The 21,903-nt window shown below is 46.9% G+C and overlaps 1 protein-coding gene across 6 annotated transcripts in view; it reads left to right on the top strand.

The window, feature by feature from the left end:
* Positions 1-4,735: 4,735 nt before the first annotated feature.
* nck1a (NCK adaptor protein 1a) overlaps positions 4,736-21,903 on the top strand; it is a 28,799-nt gene continuing 11,631 nt past the window's right edge. Inside the window, exons 1-4 of one of the 6 annotated variants that reach the window (XM_048988388.1) lie at positions 4,736-4,900; positions 6,078-6,127; positions 15,330-15,528; positions 18,029-18,272. In XM_048988388.1, the coding sequence (XP_048844345.1) occupies positions 18,047-18,272 (226 nt within the window). In that variant the 5' untranslated portion in view covers positions 4,736-4,900; positions 6,078-6,127; positions 15,330-15,528; positions 18,029-18,046. Of the gene's footprint in view, positions 4,901-6,077; positions 6,128-15,329; positions 15,529-18,028; positions 18,273-20,661; positions 20,801-21,903 lie in introns of those variants that run through there. The other 5 variants (XM_048988389.1, XM_048988386.1, XM_048988387.1 and 2 more) reach the window with 5 other exon arrangements.

Genomic DNA, 21,903 nt, shown 5'->3' on the forward strand with positions numbered 1-21,903 from the left:
ATGCCCATTCTACAATTTACTTCAATTATATATTTTTCAAGTCAGCTTTAACGTTTCGTGCATTCTGATCTTTTAATGAGAAGCTTTCTTAAATGTGGTGTGAAAATGGCGTCAGGCAGGTGAGTCATCATTTCAAAAATCAAGATGATTACCTGAAGTCATTTGCCAGAAAAATTTGTAAAAAGGACATTTTGGTATGTGCTTAGGGGCGGCATGGTGGTGCAGTGGTTAGCACTGTTGCCTCACGTCTCTGGGACCCGGGTTCAAGTCTCCGCCTGGGTCACATGTGTGTGGAGTTTGCATTTTCTCCCCATGTCGTCGTGGGGTTTCCTCCGGGTACTGCGGTTTCCCCCCACAGTCCAAAGACATACTGAGGCTAGTTGGACTTTTCAATTGCCCGTAGATGTGCATGTGCAAGTGTGAGTGAATGGCGTGTGAGTGTGCCCTGCGATGGGCTGCCCCCCCATCCTGGGTTATTCCCTGCCTCATGCCCATTTCTTCCGGGATACGATCTGGACCCCCGCGACCCGGTAGGATAAGCGGTTTGGAAAATGGATGGATGGATGGATGGATGGTATGTGCTTAGTACATTTAAACAGCTGCCCCCCGAGCTATTTGTTACTGAAATATTTAAGTGACTTTCATTTCTGGAGTTTCTTTGCAGCTTGACACTCAGTAAATGAGAAGCGAAAGAAATCTAGCTGCTACGTTTTGAGTTAATTTTGCAATGGATGCTCAGAAATGCAGGCAGCATGGATGCCAAGTCAGAGAGAGAAATCAGCACTGGGTGCGACTCTTACATTGATGTCTGCGGACAGGGTGAACCTAGAACCGCTTCTTTGACGACCGAACTCCTGTTACAGTTACAGCAAGGGCGCGCCAGTGAAACCTCTCTAGATAATATCGATCCAGTGTCTCAGAAGCTGAGTTTCTGAGGTCACTGCGCAGGACAGAAACCGACCCACTGGAGGAGCCGCGTAATGGTCAGCATATGGAACTGCGAGTGCCGAAAGCATGCATGTCGTCCTGCGAACGCAAACAGAGACATGCTGAATAGCGTTAGATAACCAGCAGGCCAGATTATGTGTCTAATGATCTGTGGGCAAGGAGGAATGGAGCGAAAATGTTGCACAATTTGCATCAATTTAAAGCACATCGCTAAACAAGCATTTTCCCATCTGTCACTGGGAAAATCATCGGTTTGATACAGCTTCCGATCTTACTACAGATTTTCTTTATTTACATGCATTACCAATTAAGCCTCAAATTGATTAAGGAAATAAGGAATTTTTTATCATTTTCCTTGATGCCCCCATACTCAGCTTGCAGTTATAAGACACAGTAATCTTCTTAACATGTATAGTTTCTTTGCACAAGGTGGAGGTTGGGTGGTGAGGGTGGAGGAGGCAGGAGGCGGTAGGAAACGTGTCAGGTCCCGAGAATGTGACTCACACCTAAACACAGAGGCTGGGAATCTCCATCACTAACCGCAGTCACACACCTCCGGTGTCACACTTTAATATTTTTTGGTGTTTAGTGGGTTTGACAAGCCGTCCGAAGGCTGGTTTATTATCCTTCCTTCCCTGCGGTCTTTCGGGGAATTATCCATTTTTTAATGTTATGATTCTATAAGTTTCATTTGGAAATAATAAATAAGATCTTTAACTTAATCACACCTTGAACGTTTTGACACAAACACACATTCAGTGCCTAAATTAATATACCCGCAAGCTGCCCTTTTCTGTTAAATGCTTTCGGTTTTTATGGAAACCAAGTGATGTGACCCAAGGACCGCTTGCTTATGGGTTCATGGATGATGCCTTATACACATTTATGCACCTGGTGTAGTTTTCTTTTTGTCACAATCCTTATTTTCTTAAAATATCCCTTCTACACAGTACAAAAGAAGAGCATGCTTCCCATACCTTCCACCAGATGGCAGACTTTATTTAAGGACTATGTTAAGTAAGGCTATAATAAAACTTATATATTTTATTTTGCATTCCGTTATTATGTTTCCTTCACTTTTTTAGTTTTTACCCAGCTATACAGGCACACTTCATACACCCAGGCCTGCCCAGTCTGGCTATTTAATATACAGTTTTAGTCTCTCGTAAGGGTTGCTACTCCCACTGCAGTGGTGTTGTGACTCGTGCATAGAAAAGGATAAATACGAGACCAAAACAGAGGCCCGATTGAGCTCTACTGGGTGAAGGGCCTGTAGAAGACTGTATGACGTGTGCATACTGTCAGGAGAACACCTTCATTTTCTGGCACTACTTTCCGAGTAAACACCATGTACCAATGCAGTGACAGCGGATGTGCGTTCTGGTCGTGAAAAAAGGTGTGTTCATGAAAAAAGGGAGCCATTTTATTGTGGACCTGTCACAGAGACAGTCATTGTTACACAGGAAACAGATAATATCCTGCAATGTGTGGCACATCTCAGGGCAACGAAATCTCAACAAAAAGCTTCACTTCCTGACCCCAAAAGGATGGGGGGGGGGGGGGGGGGGAACTTGTACGGTGACTGGTGTGATTCTGGGTGGGGTCTTTACCTCCACTGTGATTTTATTTGTCCCAAAGTCAGCAGCAACCACACTGATACATATGTCTGCTAATACCGCAATGCTTAATTACACTGTGATAGATGTGCAAATGGTCTATATATCACGTTAGGAAAAACGAGTGCATGACCTCATTACAGAAAGCATTAAATGGGCATAACCGTGTTAGCATCCCAATGACGGAGCAGTGCTTCTCAGACTCGCAGGGATCCATTTCCAGTTGACACCCAAAGCTCTAACTCTGCAAGATAAAACAACTGAAAATCAAATTAAGCATCTTCCTTTTGAATTTCCTTATTCTCCAAGAGCAGACAAACATTATTATAATGCCCGCCAATAACACAGATGTTTTATTTTCAGCTCCCCGCGTTCCTTTTTGATCAATCGATGGGAATTTGAAACCTTGCGGTTTTGCATCATGCACCTTGAACCAAATACCTGCTAAGATTCAGCATATGATAAATAAAATCAACCATTAAAACAGGGGCCCAGAAATAAATATTTTGCATTGATAAATGCTCTTTTTGCAGATTCTGGATTTTCATGTTTTTCACAAAGAACCTTGATCCGTGAAAACACATGCACACGCACACTACGCGTTGCATTGTATTTTAATGTGGTCCGATTAAATTAGTCCAGCGTTGGATCAAGCCTGATATCTAGTAAACCCACTGCAGTGAACTGAAAAAAGGCGGTGAACTGGTGTATCTGACCACCCGCACTTTGAAAAGATAGCTAGGTACAAAAATGATTATGGATAAATGACGTTGACATCCATAACGGTAGTGCTGACAGCACTTCAGAAACGCATTTCAGCACATTAGATGCCGTGACCTTACTTAAGAAGGTTGGTTTCTCGTGGATTCTCTCACAGGGATCAGAACCCGTCCACTCAAGGCGACCAGGTGAGTCACACATCTGTAACTGTCTATCGTGTGCGCCAGTAAAGGTTTCCGTAGTGAAGAATGCGATGGAGTCGTGTCAGCTGCAGCTGAAGGCAATATCAAAGTGTAAGAGATCAGTGACTATGGACGGATGGATAGTTTTGAGATGCAACAGAATCAGTGGATGGCATAACATTGTCCGCGTCAATGATGCATCTCTGTGTTATTTAAATCAGCTCCGTATCATTTCCCTTCTAAAGGGCACAGAGGTTCATTCCCGACAAGCTGTGGTGCTTTTCCAATCCTCCCTCTTGCTTCCGTAGCGCCTTTCTAACTAAATAACTGTGGTGTCCGACCTGACAAATGCCCTCAATCTAATGCTGAACCCGAAAGCATCTGGCCTTCTAAAAAAAACCCAAAACAGCTCATTAGCATATGGCAATAATAAACGCTTTAGTCAAACAGGTCATTCACAGATGCTTTCTGTATAAGTATATGCCACGTAGATATGGCTTCATTTAATCTTTATTGCTGACAACAGATATATAGATGTACATACGTCAGTGACCTTCGATTTTATGAGTCGAAAACACGTTTTTTTTTAATTATGTTTTGTTAAATTATCTTTTCTCTCGCGTTTTCCCTTTCCCACACTCTGCTTGTTTGAATAAACAACGAAATGTTTAAAATCAATGGCATGAGAATGTGCCGCCACCCAAAGCCACCCACCCTAAATGGGAATGAGTAAATAATGCTGAATGTACCGTTGGAATTTGCAATGCCGAATATCCAACAGGGAACGCTTGCTATTCCCATGCTTGCGATATAAATATCGATGATTTTAATATGTAGGAATACTTGGCGGATATGCAATTAAAAAGGGTACGGTGAGGTATCACACAAATATTAAATGAATTTTTAAATTTAACTTAGATATAAATGCGCGTATGTTCATTTTTATTTTAGACTTTTACAATGAGATTACAAACGGCAAAATGATTTATTATAGTGTGTAAATGAATTTTAAAGCAGGAGCAGTTATTCATCTGTTTTTTGAAATATAACTGCGGATGAGAATATTTTTCACGATCCCCACAAGACCCCACCAGTCAGTACATACAACGACACGTCAAATTATAACTATAAAATTCCAGTATTTAGGTAATGTGAATGCTGGTGTGGCTTGAAAGGCAGGATTTCTAACCAATCAACAGGAGAAGCCCATCTGAGTTGGACCAATGGGATGCAGCAAGGGGCGGAGTCCCCGAAACAAGTTAGATTGAGGGAAGACGGCTCATGTTGGAACCAGTGTCTTCAAAAAGGCGTACCTATTCAACTGTGTTGTTTTAAAATAAATCGGGTTTTTGTCTTTATCTTGGACCGACAGTTGTACTTTTCCATCGCGCTTTGTTTAACGGCTGCTGGCTCTCCAAGAAATACGGTGCACAGGTAGGAAAATGGTTTGTCTTTTTTCTCGCTTATTTTTGTTTGATGCCACATCATGCCAGCGTCTGAGCAATTGATGCCTTTTCACTCTTAAAATCTGGATCAGCTACCTTATAACGTTAACTTTAAATGAGGATAGGAGTATAGTCATTTAGGATTCTGTTTAATGTTTTGGGGTAGACGCATGTACCATAATCTCATATTTATTGTGCCACTTTGTCCACAGGGCAAGTATATATTCATTCAGTATGCATATGGTCAGCATTTTCGTGTTACCACGGTATATATAAAACTGAATTTTTAAAAATAAATGCGCTCCTTCACAATTAAAATTGGCAATGAAATTCCCTTGACATGCCGGGTCCTGTTTAGGAGGCGACTTGTCTTTTTATGGTTTCTGATCAGATTTACTTATTTAAAAAATCTCCTGTTTCTTTATGGGATGTAAAGATGACGTGACTTTTATAAGGACCCGGCAGATCGCTTTAATCATGCCTGGAAGCGGTCCCACTGCATGCGGCGGTATGGTTTCTGCCCTAGCCTTCAGAAGGTTCACCAGGCGGGGGAAACATGGCTTTCGTTTCGTGGCAAAGATCCCGTGTGTGAGTGGGATCCCTGTCGGTGCAATGGGAAAGCGGGTTTGCGGAAAACCTTCGAAGTTTCCACCATTAAGCATGGGAAGATGCACGTTACTGGCCTCAATTCGCATTGATACTTGATATGCGTCAGTCTGTTTAATTTCGTGTGTTTTGACACAAATTCTCATGCACTTAAAAAGATGGTTGGATAGTAGTGGAATAGGCTTCTAGGAGCTAAAGTTGGTGGATGTGAAGTGTTTTGATGTTTTACAGATCTTCTTTGAGTAATAAATAGCACAAACCCCAAAATGGATTAAACAGACCTCAGGGAGGGTGAAGCATTCCTCCATATTACTGGGCTGCGTGTGGTGGACCATGAAGTTGGGGGAACGTTTGGGGAGAACATTGGGGCAGTCCCAAAAATAAAGCGAGAAGAATTTGACTGCTCTTTATTAATGCTAACTGCAAAGGCGAGGTTTGTTGTCATGACTGGTCTCTGGGTGAATTCAGAAGTGGGACTGGTTGTGTGAAAGATGCAATCCTGAATCGGAACATCAGGCGGTGAGATTTCTGAAGCAGTGAGCAGTCTCTCTTCATTTCAGCAATCTGCACCCAACCTCAGCACACCCTGCCTCGCACCAGCTGTTTACAGGTAATTCAGTATGGATTCTGGCACAGGTTCTGCATGAAGCCCTTGTTGCATGAGTTTTTTTTATTTTTTTTTTCTTATTCATTTTATCCTGGCTGGCCATGAAAACCATATGTTATCATGTCTGACCTCATGTTCGTTGAGGTTTGGAGGACGAGCTGATGCATTGCAAAAACTGAGAATGGTGGAGGGGCTGGGGGGGGGATGGGGTAGGCATAATTACATACTGTCTAGAAGAAGGCCCTCACTATCCCTCAAGACCCCTAGAAGGTAGGGTGTTGTAATGTCTGAAACTGTCCTAAGCCCTCTATTACCCTGTTTTGCTCTTAGGGTGGTTGTCTACTCGGCCGTGATCTCCGCTGTGATTAGTGTCTGCTTGCTCCGTGTGTCATTTTCTGCGTTAATTACGGTTTGCGGGAGGGCGTTTTCAGGCTGCGTTTTGGGCCAAGCTGTGTGTAGAAATGCATTCTTGATTGTGTTTATATCAGCGTCGCGTTGCTGGGGCTCTCGTCCTACTTCTGGTTGCTGTCAGGTTGGATATCCGGTTCGACCTCCTTGCGCGTCTCCTGGTTGACGTGCGCCTCCTCGGCGTTTGTGACTCTCCATTTGAGGCGGGCTGATGGCCTGGGCTCCTTCTCTCAGACGGGTGAAGGATCAGTCTGTGTGCTGGAGGGAGTCGCACAGGTGCCCTCGTCGTGCTCGTTAGCCAGTTAATTGAGGGAGCAATGAAGCAAACCTGCCGTTACAACCTCTTATTAAAATTTCAGATCCTGAGAAAGTTGTATCTGGGGGTGTGGGCGGGGCGGGGGGGGGAATCTCTTCCTTTAAGCTCGCTGTCTGGGAGGGGTAGATTAACAGCTGTTTATGCGCTTATTTCCTTTGGGAGTTAACTTGAGTAGAATGTATTGATTTGTAGACATTGCCCTCGTCCCCTCCAGATGGAAAAGCTCCCTTTTCGAAATCATGTTTTGTCACGTTTTGGTGACATTTTGTTTTGAAATTTGACGAAAGTGCTTAAGGTGTGTTTATTAAAGCAGAACGTTGCGGCTGCTTTGGCCCCTTTGCTGATTGTTTAGGAGGGTCCTTGTATGAGAGATTTGCGGCCCTGAGTCTCCCGGGTCCACCTGTTACTCCTTTTCCAGGCCACATAGCACTGTATCTCTTCTGATCACTAAGGATGGTAAATATTTATAACGCCTGATTTTGCCGCAGAATCTGCTGAAAGCCGAACTGATTTGGAAGGTGGTCTCCACTTTTGATTTCTTCCAGAAAATAATCAGAATAAAGTATTTGTAGCATGAAGAGCTGATTTTTTTTTATTTATTTATTTTTTTTTTATTTGGCCTTGTTGAAGTTTACTTCTTTGATCTGTGTTGGAGTGTGACTGAATACATCAGGATGTTTTGTTACTCGTCAGATCCATTTTGTTACTTGTGACCAGGTTCTGTCAACAATTCTATACATAATCCAGCATTGGGAAGCATATTTTACCATGGATTTATTTTTTTATCTAAATAGGTTGATGCATTGAGAGTTTATGAATGACATAATGATGCACAGTTTTTTTTTTTAGTGTTTATTGTGGAAAACAGCAGCTGGTTTATTGTTATATGGAGATTTTATATGAAAATTCTATCAGTGGGTAGTGACACTGTACTTGTGCTTGGCAATGTTTTATCTATATGTAGATATAGCGGAAGGATGTTTTGAAAAAGCTTGATTGCTTCCACTGCTATCAGTGAGTCTGGAGGAACGAACTTGATGGGCAGGTGTGGGATAGTAGGGAGATTTCTGACCAGCCTTTAAGATGCTGATAAACTTGGTGTCTGACCAGCACTATGACAGAAGGATCATCTTACTTTGAAGTGCGGCCAGAGCAGCAGTTATATGGCACAAGCTGAGAATCACTCTTAATGCTGAACGTAAAGTAATACACTAAAACGTATCCAAGATGGCCGTATCGCTTGTTAATCTGATTTGATGACTGACTGCCACTTTTATGAAAATAATTGTGCCTGGCGGTTTGCTGGTTTGTGAATCGTAATCTCCCTGGTATATAAAGACGGTCACATCTAGATTTCTTTAGCTGTATTTGTGTTTCTCGTACTTCCGAGCAGCGTGGTACCAATTTAGCAGTTATGTTTCTCACTCTGTGGAAACCTTTAAAATCTGTCCAGAATGTTTTTACTGTAGGTGAGGTGTTACAGAATGCGATGTGATTGTGGTGATGATAATCTCGTATGTAAGGGATCAGTGATTATAGCTTCTGTTGGGTCATATTCAGAAATTTCCCAGGGCCTCCACCATGGAAATTTTAGGCCACAAGCCGGATTCTTGCATCTGCGCAGTGGCCTTTTGGCCTGTACGTTCTTGAGACGCCGAATGTGGGCTTGGCAGTGATGCATGTCGCCCTCTACTGGCCGGGGGGTGGGACGGGTGGGAGCCCCATTGGCAGCACTAATCGATGGAACGGCATGGGGCCCTGACAGTGTAATGAAAAACGAAAATCAAATTTGCTGACTAACTATGTGGGGGATTTCCTGAAAATTGTATCTTTTATTCTTTGATCGGGTTTGCAGCAATGAAACTCGTGGTTTGTGTTGCGCAGCACGGTTCACTTCCCCTTCTGTGAAGATATTTCATGGCCCCGTGTTTTGAAATATTGTTTGTTTAGCTAACTTCTGGATTTGTGGTTTTTAGCCAAATACTTGCTGTAAACTGTTCTCTCTGTATTTCTTCGGAAGGAGCAAGAAACCCGAGTGATTTCTGGAAAGTCTGTTCCCCATGCCGAGCAGCTGCGGTGGGGTAGGGGGTGGGTGGGTGTATTGGCCATCGGGTACTTTTATACGGAGAAATCGACAAAATCTGGTCAATGGTTTCTTCATATCGAGCATTATGCGACTTAATTTTTGTGAACAAGTAGCAATAGGTTTCCCTAACAAGTATCAGAACGCATTTCTCAGCAATTTTGAAGCTCGTGGTCCCTGTAAGTTTCCCATTGCCGTACGAGTTTTCAGTCTTTATAGTAAAAAATTTGACCAGGTTTGATGGAAAAATCCATTAGTTCTTCTTGAGTCAGCACAACTCTTTTAAGCTTAAAAATTGATCACCTTAGAGGTTAGCATAACAGGAGCTGTGGATGTATAAAATATGATTTGCCCCCCCCCCCCCCCCCCCCCCCCCCGACCAGTTTAGCATCGTTGGATGATGGTGGATTCAGGTACCTTCCATCCATCCATTTCCCAAACTGCTTATCCTACTGGGTCGCGGGGGGGTCCGGAGCCTATCCCGGAAGCAATGGACACGAGGCAGGGAAGAACCCAGGATGGGGGGCCAGCCCATCGCAGGGCACACTCACACACCATTCACTCTCAAATGCACACCTATGGGCAATTTAGTAATCCAATTAGCCTCGGCATGTTTTTGGACTGTGGGGAGAAACCGGAGTACCCGGAGGAAACCCCACGGGGACAATGGGGAGAACATGCAAACTCCACACACATGTGACCCAGGCGGAGACTCGAACCCGGGTCCCACAGGTGTGAGGCAACAGTGCTAAACACTGCACCACCATGCTGCCCGTATTCAGATAACGTCACAGGAAATTGAGGAAGCCGCCATGTTGGACTTGCACATTTCCTGGTGATTGACAGCTGAGGACTTATTTAACCACGCCCCCTACCGGGAGCTAAGAACACTCATTGGCTGGGAAAGACAGGTGCAGGCTATTGACGAGCCTCTTTCCATTTCACTCAACTACCTTTTTAGCTGTTCATATGATAAAATGTTTTTGGAATGTATCACTGTCACCCCACCCCCCCAATCACATTGCTGCACATCTCCTCTTCACTATATTTTGGTTAATTTATTCCGTCATTCCTGAGGAGCCATCCTGTTGTCTCACACTCAGAAAGATGTCAAGTCTTTGAGTGGGACCTATTCCTTAGTGAATTGCGCATGTCTAATATCATTTACTGTAGTTAAATTTTCAAAAAGTTTAGGTTTAATACATCATTGCGTTTACTCCTCACTTCTCCAGCAGGCATTTGCACTAAAGGGGTGGCCCGTCTTAAAGGGGTGGCCCGTCTTAAAGGGGTGGCCCGTCTTAAAGGGGTGGCCCGTCTTAAACAGCAGTGTGATTTTGAGCTGGGCTTTTTGTTTGTGCTACCATTGAGGTGAACCGCCGGTTTCCGGAAGCCTTGCGGAGCGCTGCCAAACTTTGCATGCATTTACCTAAAGACGATGAACCCTAACCGGAACCGTCCTGTTCGTGATACGATCTGCTATTTGAACCCCCCCCCCCTCCTTTCCTGGTCGCTGTTGGGACGAGCCTTCCATCCTGGGAGGAAGTGGCGAGTGTGTGCCGTTACTGCCGGTCGATCCAGATGACCGATAGCCGTGTGGATGGGGCGATGGCCGGGATGTAGACGGGAATATTCAAAATCTCCTCACGCGGGTGGATAACATCGATGGATGTGAGGGTGACTCACCCGGCCTGATATTCTCCGGATCGGAGTTAAAGGGACACGCGGATTGTTTCAGGATTGTTCTGCGCAATGAAACTTCATAGAATCCCACCTCTGTTTTTGACCTCGGTTTAATCTTATGGTCACATTGAGTTGAGTTTCCTTGCGTCCTATTTGCGAAGGTCATCCGGGGTCTTGTCGCCATGGCAATGGCGGTTGTCCGGGGGAGGTTGGAGCCCGTGGTTGAGAATGGCGCTGCCCATGTGCCACCAGGTCTCAAGACGTCCTGTAGGTCCATCCAGATATCGGTCGTGGTGGATGCTCTGCCGTCACACACGGCCCTTAACAGACGCTCCTGGTCCTGCTCTCGTCCCCTTTAGCCCATTATACTCATTATACTGTTAGGTGTCGGCTGGGTTTGTCATCTTCTACTGTCATTAAACTTCTCAAGACCTGCTCTGTGAGGAACAAGCCCGTATCTGCATGAATCTTATTTACCATTTGACTGGTAGATTTCTTCAACCAAAGAAACCTTTAGATTGTTTTTCCTGGAATCGTTCATCTTGTAGGTGTCATTTGTGCCTTCGGTATATTCGGCGTGGAAAGAATGTGGGCTGGAAGGTCTTTTTTTTTTCTCCTTCCATCTCCTTCCTTCATTTTTATTTTCCTCCTCCACTTCCCTGCCGCTGCTAGACGCCGATCTATCCCATGACCCCCACGCCACTGCGACCCCGGCGAGGCCCCGGGGTTCTTCCTCCGTGTGAGAAGCGAGGAGGGGGGGGGGATTAACAGAGGAGGAGGGAATTCCACTGGGGAGGCCGTGTCCCGGGTTCACACAGATCGAGCCGGTGACTGCATAGCCTGGTAATTTTCCCAAAAAAAAAAAAAAAAGGTAGTGGGGGAGGGGGTGATTGCTGTCATGTGACTCCCTCTGACTTTCTGTGGTAAGCTGGATCTGATGAGTTTCTGTTTGCCAAGTGTTTTGGAAAATTTGAGACCCCAGTTCTCCAGATCTTCTGTCTTTCCATGTGTTATTTTTAAAAAAAAGAGTGCGTAATCTATTGTTTTTACTTTAGGTTATTATGAAATATACAGTAATCGGGGGTAGTATACATCATTTAGCTTGGTTATGGTCATGCGGAGAACATTAATATATCTTTTTATTGTATAGAAACTTGTTGACCTGTGTTTCATAAGCATGGTCTGCTTTATTCTCTACTGATTTATTTGGGGAAGTTTTACCCGATAAAAGGAAGCTGCATTTCTTTCATGGCGAATGTCTGTTTCACATCCTCTGTCGGGCAACGTTGTCTTTCCTTGAAGTTGCCGAGTGTTTGACCTGAGGAAAGATCTCCGCGTCTTGGAGATTCTGCCGGGGCGGTCCCTGTCATGATGCTTAATGCGGAGAGTTTTAAAGCGGAGCAGTAGGACGTTGGAATCAGGCCCTTATGTTTCAGAGTGGAGGGTCGCGTCCCAGCTGGACAGTGTGATGTGGAGTGGAGGAGATGACTAGGGTAAATTTGTGGCTATACCTTTACCTGCAGCTGTGGCATAAGAATTTCACCATGTGAAAACCTGTAACCGGAAGGTCGCTGGTTCTAAACCCCAGGATTGACAGAGTCATGTCACCTTTAAGCCCTTGAGCAAGGACCTTAACCCCCAATTGCTCTGGGGACAAACCCTAAAAAGTCTGTCACTTTGGATTAAAATACGACATACGCTACCAGACAGAAGTTTCTGCACGCCACAACTGTAAATGAAATTATGTCAAACAAAAAACGTTTATCGTTTTTTTTATATAACTATTGTTTGCCGTTTTTGACGTTCAGCACTTTCGGCTATATTAGTCTGTATATCAGCGTCAGCTTTTTTTCCTTTACCTTGGGTAGGGGGGAGGTGACTGTGGAAAAAGCCCCTTTAGCTGACAACCTGAACGGTGGCAGTGGATTGTGGAGGCACGCCTCTCCCACCCCTCAGCGTCCGCGGCGGAGCAGGATGTGGCGAGCGACTACCTCAGCATGTTCTGAAAAACGAGCGTCCCTGCCCTACCGTACGCCACGCGCAGTGGAAAAAATGCGACAGTGCATTAGACAGGCAGCGTTGCGCGTGCATTGTTGTGAGAGAGGCTGCAATGCTTAGGAAACCACCAAAGTTCGGTGGTTTTTGTTTTTTGTCATCTTCCTTTCCCTTTTTCGTTTGTTCATTGCGTCTTAGCGCTTGTTGGTCGTATATAAAAGGGAGCTTGCTGTGAGGTGTTAACTTTTTTTCGCTGGGGGCGTGGGGGCCAGATGCCTGACCGATTATAGTGAAGTAGAGATTAAATCTTAAGGCCAAGGTGAGGATGGGGGCCAATATGGCATCACAGTAATGGCCTGATATAATGATCACACTTCGTCTGTTTGTTTTGTTTGTTTTGTTTGTTTTGTTTGTTTTGTTTGTTTTGTTTGTTTTGTTTTGTTTGCTCTAAATATGCTGCCTAATAAACCGGAGTTTTATGCTTTTCTTTTAAAGACCAGATTCTTGACAAGGGCTCTTGCTGCATGTCAAGATGCATTTCAACAGTTTTCCTCAAGATGTCCTCGTGGCCAGCAGTCGTCAGACTGGCCTTCTGTCTTTCGTCTGTGGCTCAGGCCCGAATTGCAGAGCCGCATGGGGAGCTAGTGCTTGTCGCCGCTCTTTTATCTGTTTATTTTTGTCTGAGTTGTTTTTTTTTCCTCTCTTCCCCTCTTGTAGAGCAAAGGCTGCTTCTGGCTGTGTGGTAGCAGTTGAGAGATGTGTAATGAACGATGAACAATGATCATTTATCGTTCCTGGTGGCTTCATGTTGAGTCGTCAGACTGGCAAAGTAGTTTTAATGAATCCTGATAGCATTTAGGCTTGAAAGGGAAAAAAATCTTATGGTTTTCCTCAGGTTTACAGAAGTATGTCAGAGTTCTTGGGTAATTATCAGAAATGGAGGAACCTTAAGCAGACGCAGCTGGGTTTTCCCTCATCCAGCAGAATGTGGTGTTTCTGTGTTTTTGTTTGGTCGTTTGTTTTAGGCTTCGTCGTAAATGGTTCTCTTTTAGATTCGGCCGTATGTGGCACACTCGGGATGTCGGGTGACGTCTGTGGTGCCATGACACCCTGTCGTTTTCAGACCAGCCTTCCTCCCTACTTGGGGTTACAGGGTCGCTCCCCATGTGCAGCCCGCCAGGTGTCCTGATCCGGCTGTGCTCTCCCCGCGGTGGGTGAGGTCGCCCCCACGCGCGTTCAGGTGTTTCCCGCAGGTGTCCGTTTGCTTGACACACTTAAGGAGCAGAAAGAGAGCTGCTGTTATTTTTAGGTTTAAGCTGAAAGCTAACGTATGTGTGCAGTTTGGCACCAATCAAGCCACACATTTTTGTGGGGGGTCCTGAGGTTTGAGGGCCCCCTGTTGGCCAGAAACATTTACGGGGGGGTAAAGTGACTTTTTGTGTGGGGACCCTAGAAACGACAAACCTGCTGATCGATGTATGGATGGATTGATTTAGCCAGACATGGTCTATGCTCTGACCAGCTGCTGCCGGCCCCTTGTTAGATCTTTTTTTACACTCGGGTGTTTTGAATCTGATGGAAATGATCCCACAGATTTTCAGTCACGTTCCCTTTAAGACAAGAAACCTGGCGTGCGGTGTTTCGAGAACCGAAGGAGGAACCTTTCAGCTGGCAAGAACCCGTCTCGTTCGGACATCTTTAAAGGCTTTTGAACAGGAAGGTCCTGCCCCGCTGGCATGTCGCAGCGGCCCCCAGATGCCAGGAGAGGGGCCGTGCTGAAACCCCATGTTGGTGGGGGCGGGGTAGGCAGCAAGATGGATGCATAGAGGCGGCTATTAAAAAAAAAAAAAAAAAAGTAGTTTTTTTGCATCCTTCCGGTGTGGGACGCCCACTCCTGCCTCCACTTTCGTGCCGTCAAGCGGGTCCCCGTCGTGACCATTCACGGCGCAGCTGCCTCGCAGCTTTGGCACCAGCCGGAACGTCGCATTCACTCCGCCGCATCCCAATCAGCGGGCCCACAAGAGAAGTGCAACAAAGCAGTGGGGGGGGGGGGGGGACTGTGGCCGGGAATGCTCTCGGATCTACTCGGGGGACTGGGTCGCACCAGGGAGGTGGCGCTGTACTGTTCGTGGGGCATGCTCTGGGCTCTGCGTGTGCACTTTATCGTGGGGGGGGGGGGGTTGGTGTCCTCGACACATAAATCACCCCTTTGTTTCCTGCCAGTCTCCAGCTTCGCGCCCTAGCGATCAACGGCTGCAGTGCTTGTGGGTGGGGGAGGCGGGGGCGACCTGCCAGAGGAATCTTGTGATGCTGAGGTCCAGCCCAGAGTGAGGGGGGGTGTGCAGTAAGCGCACAGCTGCCGGCTGGATCTCCCAGGTCACGCTCGCACTCACGTGCTCGTGATCATGGCTGCACGTGGACAGAACCGTGCGGATGATGGATACTAACCTATAGCTTATCTCTAAGGAGAAGAAAATGTGGCATTGTTGGTTTAATAATTTGCTGCTTTCGTTTAGTTGAAGTTTTTGGCGGTCGTACAGTGATTCAGCTCAGGGTAGCCCCCTTTTTCGATCCTCTGTCTTGAGGTCCTCTATCTCTTGTTTGGTTGATCCAGACTGGGTTGCAGGGGCAGGTTGTTGGAAACAATGGAGTGTTTTTTTTTTCATTCTCTTCCTTGATTATTTGTTCTTGCTGATGTGAGAAATTCCTACGTTTACACTCAGTTGACAACCCTCTTCTGTGACGGTATTCACGAACAAGACTATCCTCAAAGCCTCTCCAGGGAATTCCGTGACGCACAGCGAAGAATGATGATCTTGGTGCAGCATTTTGACATGTACGTGGGCCTGGTTACCTGTCTCTCTTGGAGTTAGGGTGGAGTGGAGCTTGAGTGGAGGAGCTGAGGGCTTGGATGAGGCACAGGTAAGTCTGAATTTGGCTTTTTAATTTATTTAACAGGCAGTTTTATTTTTTGAGAGAGTCAGAGTGGTCAGTCGCTGGAGCGGTTGAGGACCTTGTTCAAGGGCACAATGGTGAAATCGCGCTACTTGAGAATTGAACTGGTTACCTTCTGGTCATGGGTATGGTTTTCTAACCCACTGAGGCACACATCTCCTAATGCTCTGCTTCTTATCACTGTAGCACATACTGGGCAACGTACACTTGAAGCGCTGAAACTTTTTTTTTTGTAGTAGAAGACCCTAACCCTGCTATTGATGCTGTCAAGGTCCGTTGGGCTGTTTTTGCTCGTGCTGATTCCAGCTGGATGTTGCCTAGAGAAACCAGTGGTAGCAGGGTTTCACCTAGTTGTACGCCAGTGTCGTTCTTTAAGCGCGGCTCCCCCCAGCTGTCAGAGGGCGTACTGCAAAAGGCGTGATGCAGCCGCAGCTGGTTCCTTTGTGCTGATGTCTCCCTGGAGTCGGGGGAGTGGGGGGGGGAGGGGTAGCCTGGGTTTGTCCCACGGCCAGAGCGTAGCAGGAGGGTTGTGGGACGGCTTTGGCCGGGCGCTCCGCTTCTGTAGACATCAGTCATCTGCTCGGGCCTCTCGGTCTCTGGGAATGATTAACCCTTTATATAGAAAATGAAATTTAAATAAAATTAACTTGACCTTCAAGGGGGGGTGGGAGGTGCCTTTGGGAGGGCGGGCGATGTAATGGTAGGGAAAACACTGCATCTTAATCTAACCTCGGCCAGTGAATCTCAACCGGTTCAGTCTTCACCATCAAACATTTTTTATTGTTTATTAGATTACAACCCAAATAAAAAAAAATTCAACCAAATTTATTTACAGTGAATCAATTTATCAATTTATCAATTTATAGTACTGCAGTAACAGCTCAAAGCATTCATGCATTATTTAAAAAAAAAAAAAAAAAAAAAGACTAAAAAGATTAAAAATAATTCTTTTTAGCCACACGGTCTGTGACCCAATGGAAGTAGCCCCATTATCAGTATCCTAGGACGTAGCCCAGCGTACGTAGCCCAGTGTACGTAGCCCAGCCTCAAGGGAAAAAGGATCTGTCAGTTAAATTGTGACACCTGAGTGTCCATGCTGATGTTAGCCTCGCCCCCCCAGAATAGTCAGTCTGCCCCTGACTATAGGGGTCGCTCCCAGGTCAGGGGTGCTGGTGTGAGTCCCCCCCCCCCATGTTGCTGTCTACGTTGCCCTCCCTGAGTTTCAGCCTTGGGCCATGTTTTGAGGTAGATGCATTTTCAGTGGAGGTGATGGATGCCCAGGAGAGGGTCCATGGAATGGGCTGATGGGGAAAGATGTGTGAGACGATCATCACGGCCACATTTGTGCCTGATTAAGCCGTACTGCTGGCTTGAGCCAGCCAACAACCAACAGACCAACAAATAAAATTTTTAATTTACTTTCCTTCTCTGTTCCCCGCAGCACGTTTAATTTCCGGTATTCGGTGGCGAAATGTGCAGTGGATTATGGGATAGCTGCCCCACCGTAGCAGAAACCGCAGGCTGCATTTCTACGGTTTCTTACGTCTTTGTCACTTCTGCTGGCAGGAAGTTAGGTGTTTGTTTTTTCCTTGAACAGGGGGGTGGCAAGCAGATGTGGTTAGGGGTTGAAGGCCTGGGGTGTGCGGGAGGTGTGCAGATCAGCTAGCGGTTTGTCTGACAGAGTTCACCCGGTGTCACACTGATCGGCGGTCTGAAAGGGGTTTCTCAGATCGGCTGATGGTTTGAGTTGTAGTTCTAGTGGACATTTGCTTTTAGAACCTCCTTATCTAGTCTGTCTACCCACCCCCCCCCCATTCTGAGAGGCAGTATCTCAAGCTTTGGTGCAAATTTCCCGGAATAGACCATTCTGACATGCCTGTTGTAAAAATAATTTCTCTTACTTCTTAGACGGAAATGCCACATATATGGATGTGTTATTCACTATCATGTCGTGGTCTTCTTGCCATTGCCCTAATCTGTGATTAGATGCACCGTAGCATATAAACAGTGCCAGTCAAAAATGTGGACACACCTATCCAAAGAGAGATTTATTTGTACTATTTATTTTACAATAATTATATAATTATAAAGACATTGACACTATAAAATACCATATATGGAATTGTGCACTGACAAAAAAAAGTATAAAAAATAGTTTGTTGGGTAGAGGGGACAGTTCTCTGGGTTGGGACTCAGAAGGTTACCGGTTCAAATCCCATGGTCGGCGGAGCGATGCCACCTTTGGGTCCCTGAGCAAGGCCCTTAACCCCAATTACTCCAGGAATTGTCTGATCCTACTCTCTCAATTATATGCCACTTTGAATAAAAGCGTTTAACTAAATAGATGTAAATAAAGTTGGTTTCTTCCCCAGTTACGGATGAGCCTGCAGTGGGTGCTGACTTTCTGTAATGGCTTCGCTGGTAACATTCAGCGTTACAGCATCTGTCTCCCCCCCACCTCCATCAGAGCTGAGGCCGGCCAAAGATGACGGAAGAGGTGATTGTCGTCGCTAAGTTCGACTACGTGGCCCAGCAGGACCAGGAGCTGGACATCAAGAAGAACGAGCGCCTCTGGCTCCTGGACGACTCCAAGTCATGGTGGCGCGTGCGGAACGCCACCAACAAGACGGGCTTCGTGCCCTCAAACTACGTGGAGAGGAAGAACAGCGCTAGGAAGGCCTCCATCGTGAAGAACCTCAAGGACACCCTGGGTGAGAGCCCGCCTCCTTGTGGGTGGGGGGGCTGCACTTTCCTTCCCAAATTCCCCTTTACAAAGATCCACCGTGGGTGGGGGGGGGGGGGTGAATGTCTTCTGAAATACTTCCACTGCATGGAAGCCTGACCCATTTAAACTTAGTTTTAGTGTTTTGTTTAGTAGTTATTTGTTCCCTGAATGATAAATCCTCTGTGTACGGACTTGCGGGCCTGAGACTGGAGGTGGGATTCCCCCCGAGGTCTTTTCCCGCGCGCAGAGTCACATCAGAAATGTCCATAAACACCGTTCTCCCTTTAAAGACGCCCCCAGAGGGGGAAAGCAAATTCTCTGTTGCTTTCATTTTATTGTGCTTATTGTACTGTAAAGGCAATATCTTGGTTGCTGTATATCTTTCACTAGTGCTGGTTTTTATTTTCCTAGTTGGAGGGGGGAAAAAAAGATAACGTATAGGATGCTGGCTCGGCTCGGCTTGGTTAGCAGTAATAACTATGCCTGTGGGGGGGGGGGGGGGGGGGGGGGGGGGGGGGGTTTGTATGCTTCTCCTGACTGGATGCCTGTCAGGCTGACTCCTGATTTCCTGATGATGGTCGAGGTGCAGACAGAAACAATCAAGGCGATGTCCATTCTGGGGTGGGGATGGTGAGGGGCCGCGGGGTGCTGTACATGTGCTGTAAGTTATACCTCTTATTAAGAATAAGGATGTTAAGATTACTTCATCCCCCCCCCCCCCCCCCCCCGGCCCCGCTAACTGCTACTGGCAATGAGGTTATTAGAGGGGTGGTTACTTCTCTCTTCCTCTTTTTGTATTTTTCTCCTATAAAGTCTTTCATCTATCACCAGTATGAAGGGTTTTGCCCACAGGAAGTGACAGGGTGGCATCGAACAGGAAGAGGTAGCCTTTAAGTGGCGATGGCGGGGGGTGGGGGTGGGTGAGGTTCAGTTGCTTAACGGCGCATTCGTCCCCGCACTCAAGAATTGGAAGCCAGCAGCGTCTCTGCCAGCCCCCACTCTGTCATCCTCAGGTAAGGGACGGTGACTTGGTGTGGGTGAGCTGGGAGGTTGGCGAATATGAGCGTCAGAGTGTGAGGGTGTACTGGTAGGTCGGAGGTCTGCTTAGTACGGCATGTCCCTGGGTCCCCGTCTGCTTCATGGAGGGTCCAGAAGCCCCCCCCCAGGTGTAAGCTGGGGCCCCCAGGTCAGTTAAATGGTAACATAAGAAAATGCTTAAGGGATCATTTTGCTCAGGTCTGGGTGTGGATGTTTGTTCATTTCCACTTTTGTGGAAGCCTCTCCGAGTGCAGTTTTGACTCGACCCACCCCCCTTGCCCCCCCCCCATCTCTAGAAAAAAAAAAACCTGCCTCCCCAGTGGAATAGATTGGGAGCTCTGTGATGTGGGAGTTCATGTCCGTTCTGGGCTCCCCCCAACTCTCTCTGTTTTTTTGTCTTGCTTTTGTGGATTTGGGGTGGGGGGGTGGGTGGGTGGGGGGGGAAGTTAGGGTTGTAGAGCTTCTGTTAGTTTATATCCCACCTCCCCACCCAAAGGTGATCAGATACTTGCAAAGGTGTGAAATGCAGCTTGTTTGGGTGGGGTGGGGGCTGTCGGTTCTTTTTTTTTTTTTCCAGGAGAAGTTGTAAACGTCCCTTAAAGATCGCGAGCAGCCTGATGGTCCCCAAAAGGAGGCCACTTCCTGAGTGCGCGGCACTGCGCGCGGCCCGATCGGGCCAGATGAATAACACATGTGTTCATTCAAGCCCCCCCCCCTCCGTTACGCGGGCCTGTGTGTGGCGCTTTCGGGGGTCTGTACTTCATTTACAGTCTTTGTCGGCAGACGCCACAGAACCAGGATGGACCTTCTTAAAATGAAAGAGCACTAGATGAACCCCCCCCCCCCCGCCCGGGGAGGGCAAAAATGGGAAGTTTGACCAGATTTGGAGTGTGTTTTAATTTCAGCTTTGTCTGGAATAATGAAAATATATTGAAGCGATCGAGAGACTTTTGTAGGTAAAGCAAATGTGTCGGCCACAGTATGTAGGTAGGAAAAGGCTGAAAAGGGGTATTTTAGCTGTCAGGCCGGGCCAGAAATGTTTAAGTGATGTAAACAGGCCAGTCATTCTCAGGAGGCTATGAGCATGTGCAGAACATGACTCACTCTCCTCTTTCTCCAAATGTATGTGATAGTCAAAGAAAAAACTGAAGCGGACGAAGTCTAACGCTTAGGAGGTGATGAAAGCGGCGTTTCCGTGGCAGCAGCCTGTGAGCCTGGTCTGACAAGTTTCCTCCCGGGGGCCCCGAGCACGGGAGGGCTGTCCGGCAGCTGCCGAGTTTCAGCGGAGGCCCTGCAGCGTCGTGATTGGCCGGCGCCGGTCACATGGGCAGGGTGGGGGAGCCGCTGGGCTAATAGCCTTGGAGTTTCAGGAAGTTCTCATGGAATTAGCTCCGCGACTGCAGTGGCAAGAGCGGAACATTCCGGCGGCAGGGGAGCTCAGAATGGATATGGCAAACCTCTTTAAGCATTTCTTCCGTGAGTTTCCCACTTTACTATAATGCTGTTCAAAAAATGCTAGAGCTGTAATTTTGTTTGGGATTGTGAGTGGAATTCTTTGCAGATTTTTTCTTTTCTTTTCTTTTTTTGCCTCCACCGCTTAAAATCGGAACCATAAATATCACTAGTTGTGAAAAGTTGCGGTTTTAATGTGTACAAGTGCGATGCGTGAGAACTGTCCCGTCGCGTTTACGGCTTAGCTTTTCTTGTGACACTTTTCCTAAATGGTTAAATAGTTTAGATGGGAGATAATGTGCTGACGCCCTAGTCGGCCGCTTTCATGGCTCCGCGATGTGGGTGGATGTAGCCCCACTGGCGAGACGCACAGACCTACCGCCGGGCTCCCGGTGCAGCCCGCGGGGGCGACCCAAACGAGCGCCCGCTCGCTCTCCCTCTCCGCCGCCCTGCGCAATCTCTGCTCCGCCTTCAAGGGGCGCCGTCAGGCGGCCGGTCCGGGCTTTCATTTCCTGAAAGTGGACCTAACTGACTTGGTTTCGCGTTTCTTTCTTCCTGGGGAGGCGGTGGGGGGGGGGGGGGTGGTGACTTTGGTTTGTCCTGTCCGGGGGTGAAGGAAATGCTGGACTGAGGAGGAATTGATTCTGTCAGTGCCTCTTTCTTTTGTAGCCCAGTAGTGATGGAAGAGGTGCACGGTTGGAGTGTGTTTGGGGGGGGCGGCTGCTAGGTTTGCAGGCTGTATGTGAGACACGCTCTTAACTGCAATGCCAAACTGTAAATGTACATTCTGTGTAAACTTCAGAGCCATTAGACTTCTCAGTTTTTCATTCTGTCTCTCTCTTTCTCTCTCTCCCATTTTCTCTCTCCTTCTCTCCCCCCTTCCTCTCCTCTTTTTTTTCCAAGTAGCGGAAGTCTTTTTAATTTAAGACAGATTTTTGCTAGTGGACCGTCAGGGTTCTGGAGTCATGTATCTAACTTTTGTATGGATTGTCACTCCCCCCCCCCTCGCGCGCTCTCTCTCTCTCTCTCCCCCCCCCCCCCGCTCGCTCGCTCTCTCGCCTCCTTCAGTGTGTACCTCCTCCTTCCAGGGACACCGGGAACGGTGTTTTTTTGGAAGGGCCAGAAGG

Source organism: Brienomyrus brachyistius, chromosome 21 (assembly GCF_023856365.1).
Source record: "Brienomyrus brachyistius isolate T26 chromosome 21, BBRACH_0.4, whole genome shotgun sequence".
NCBI classification, from domain to species: Eukaryota; Metazoa; Chordata; class Actinopteri; order Osteoglossiformes; family Mormyridae; genus Brienomyrus; species Brienomyrus brachyistius.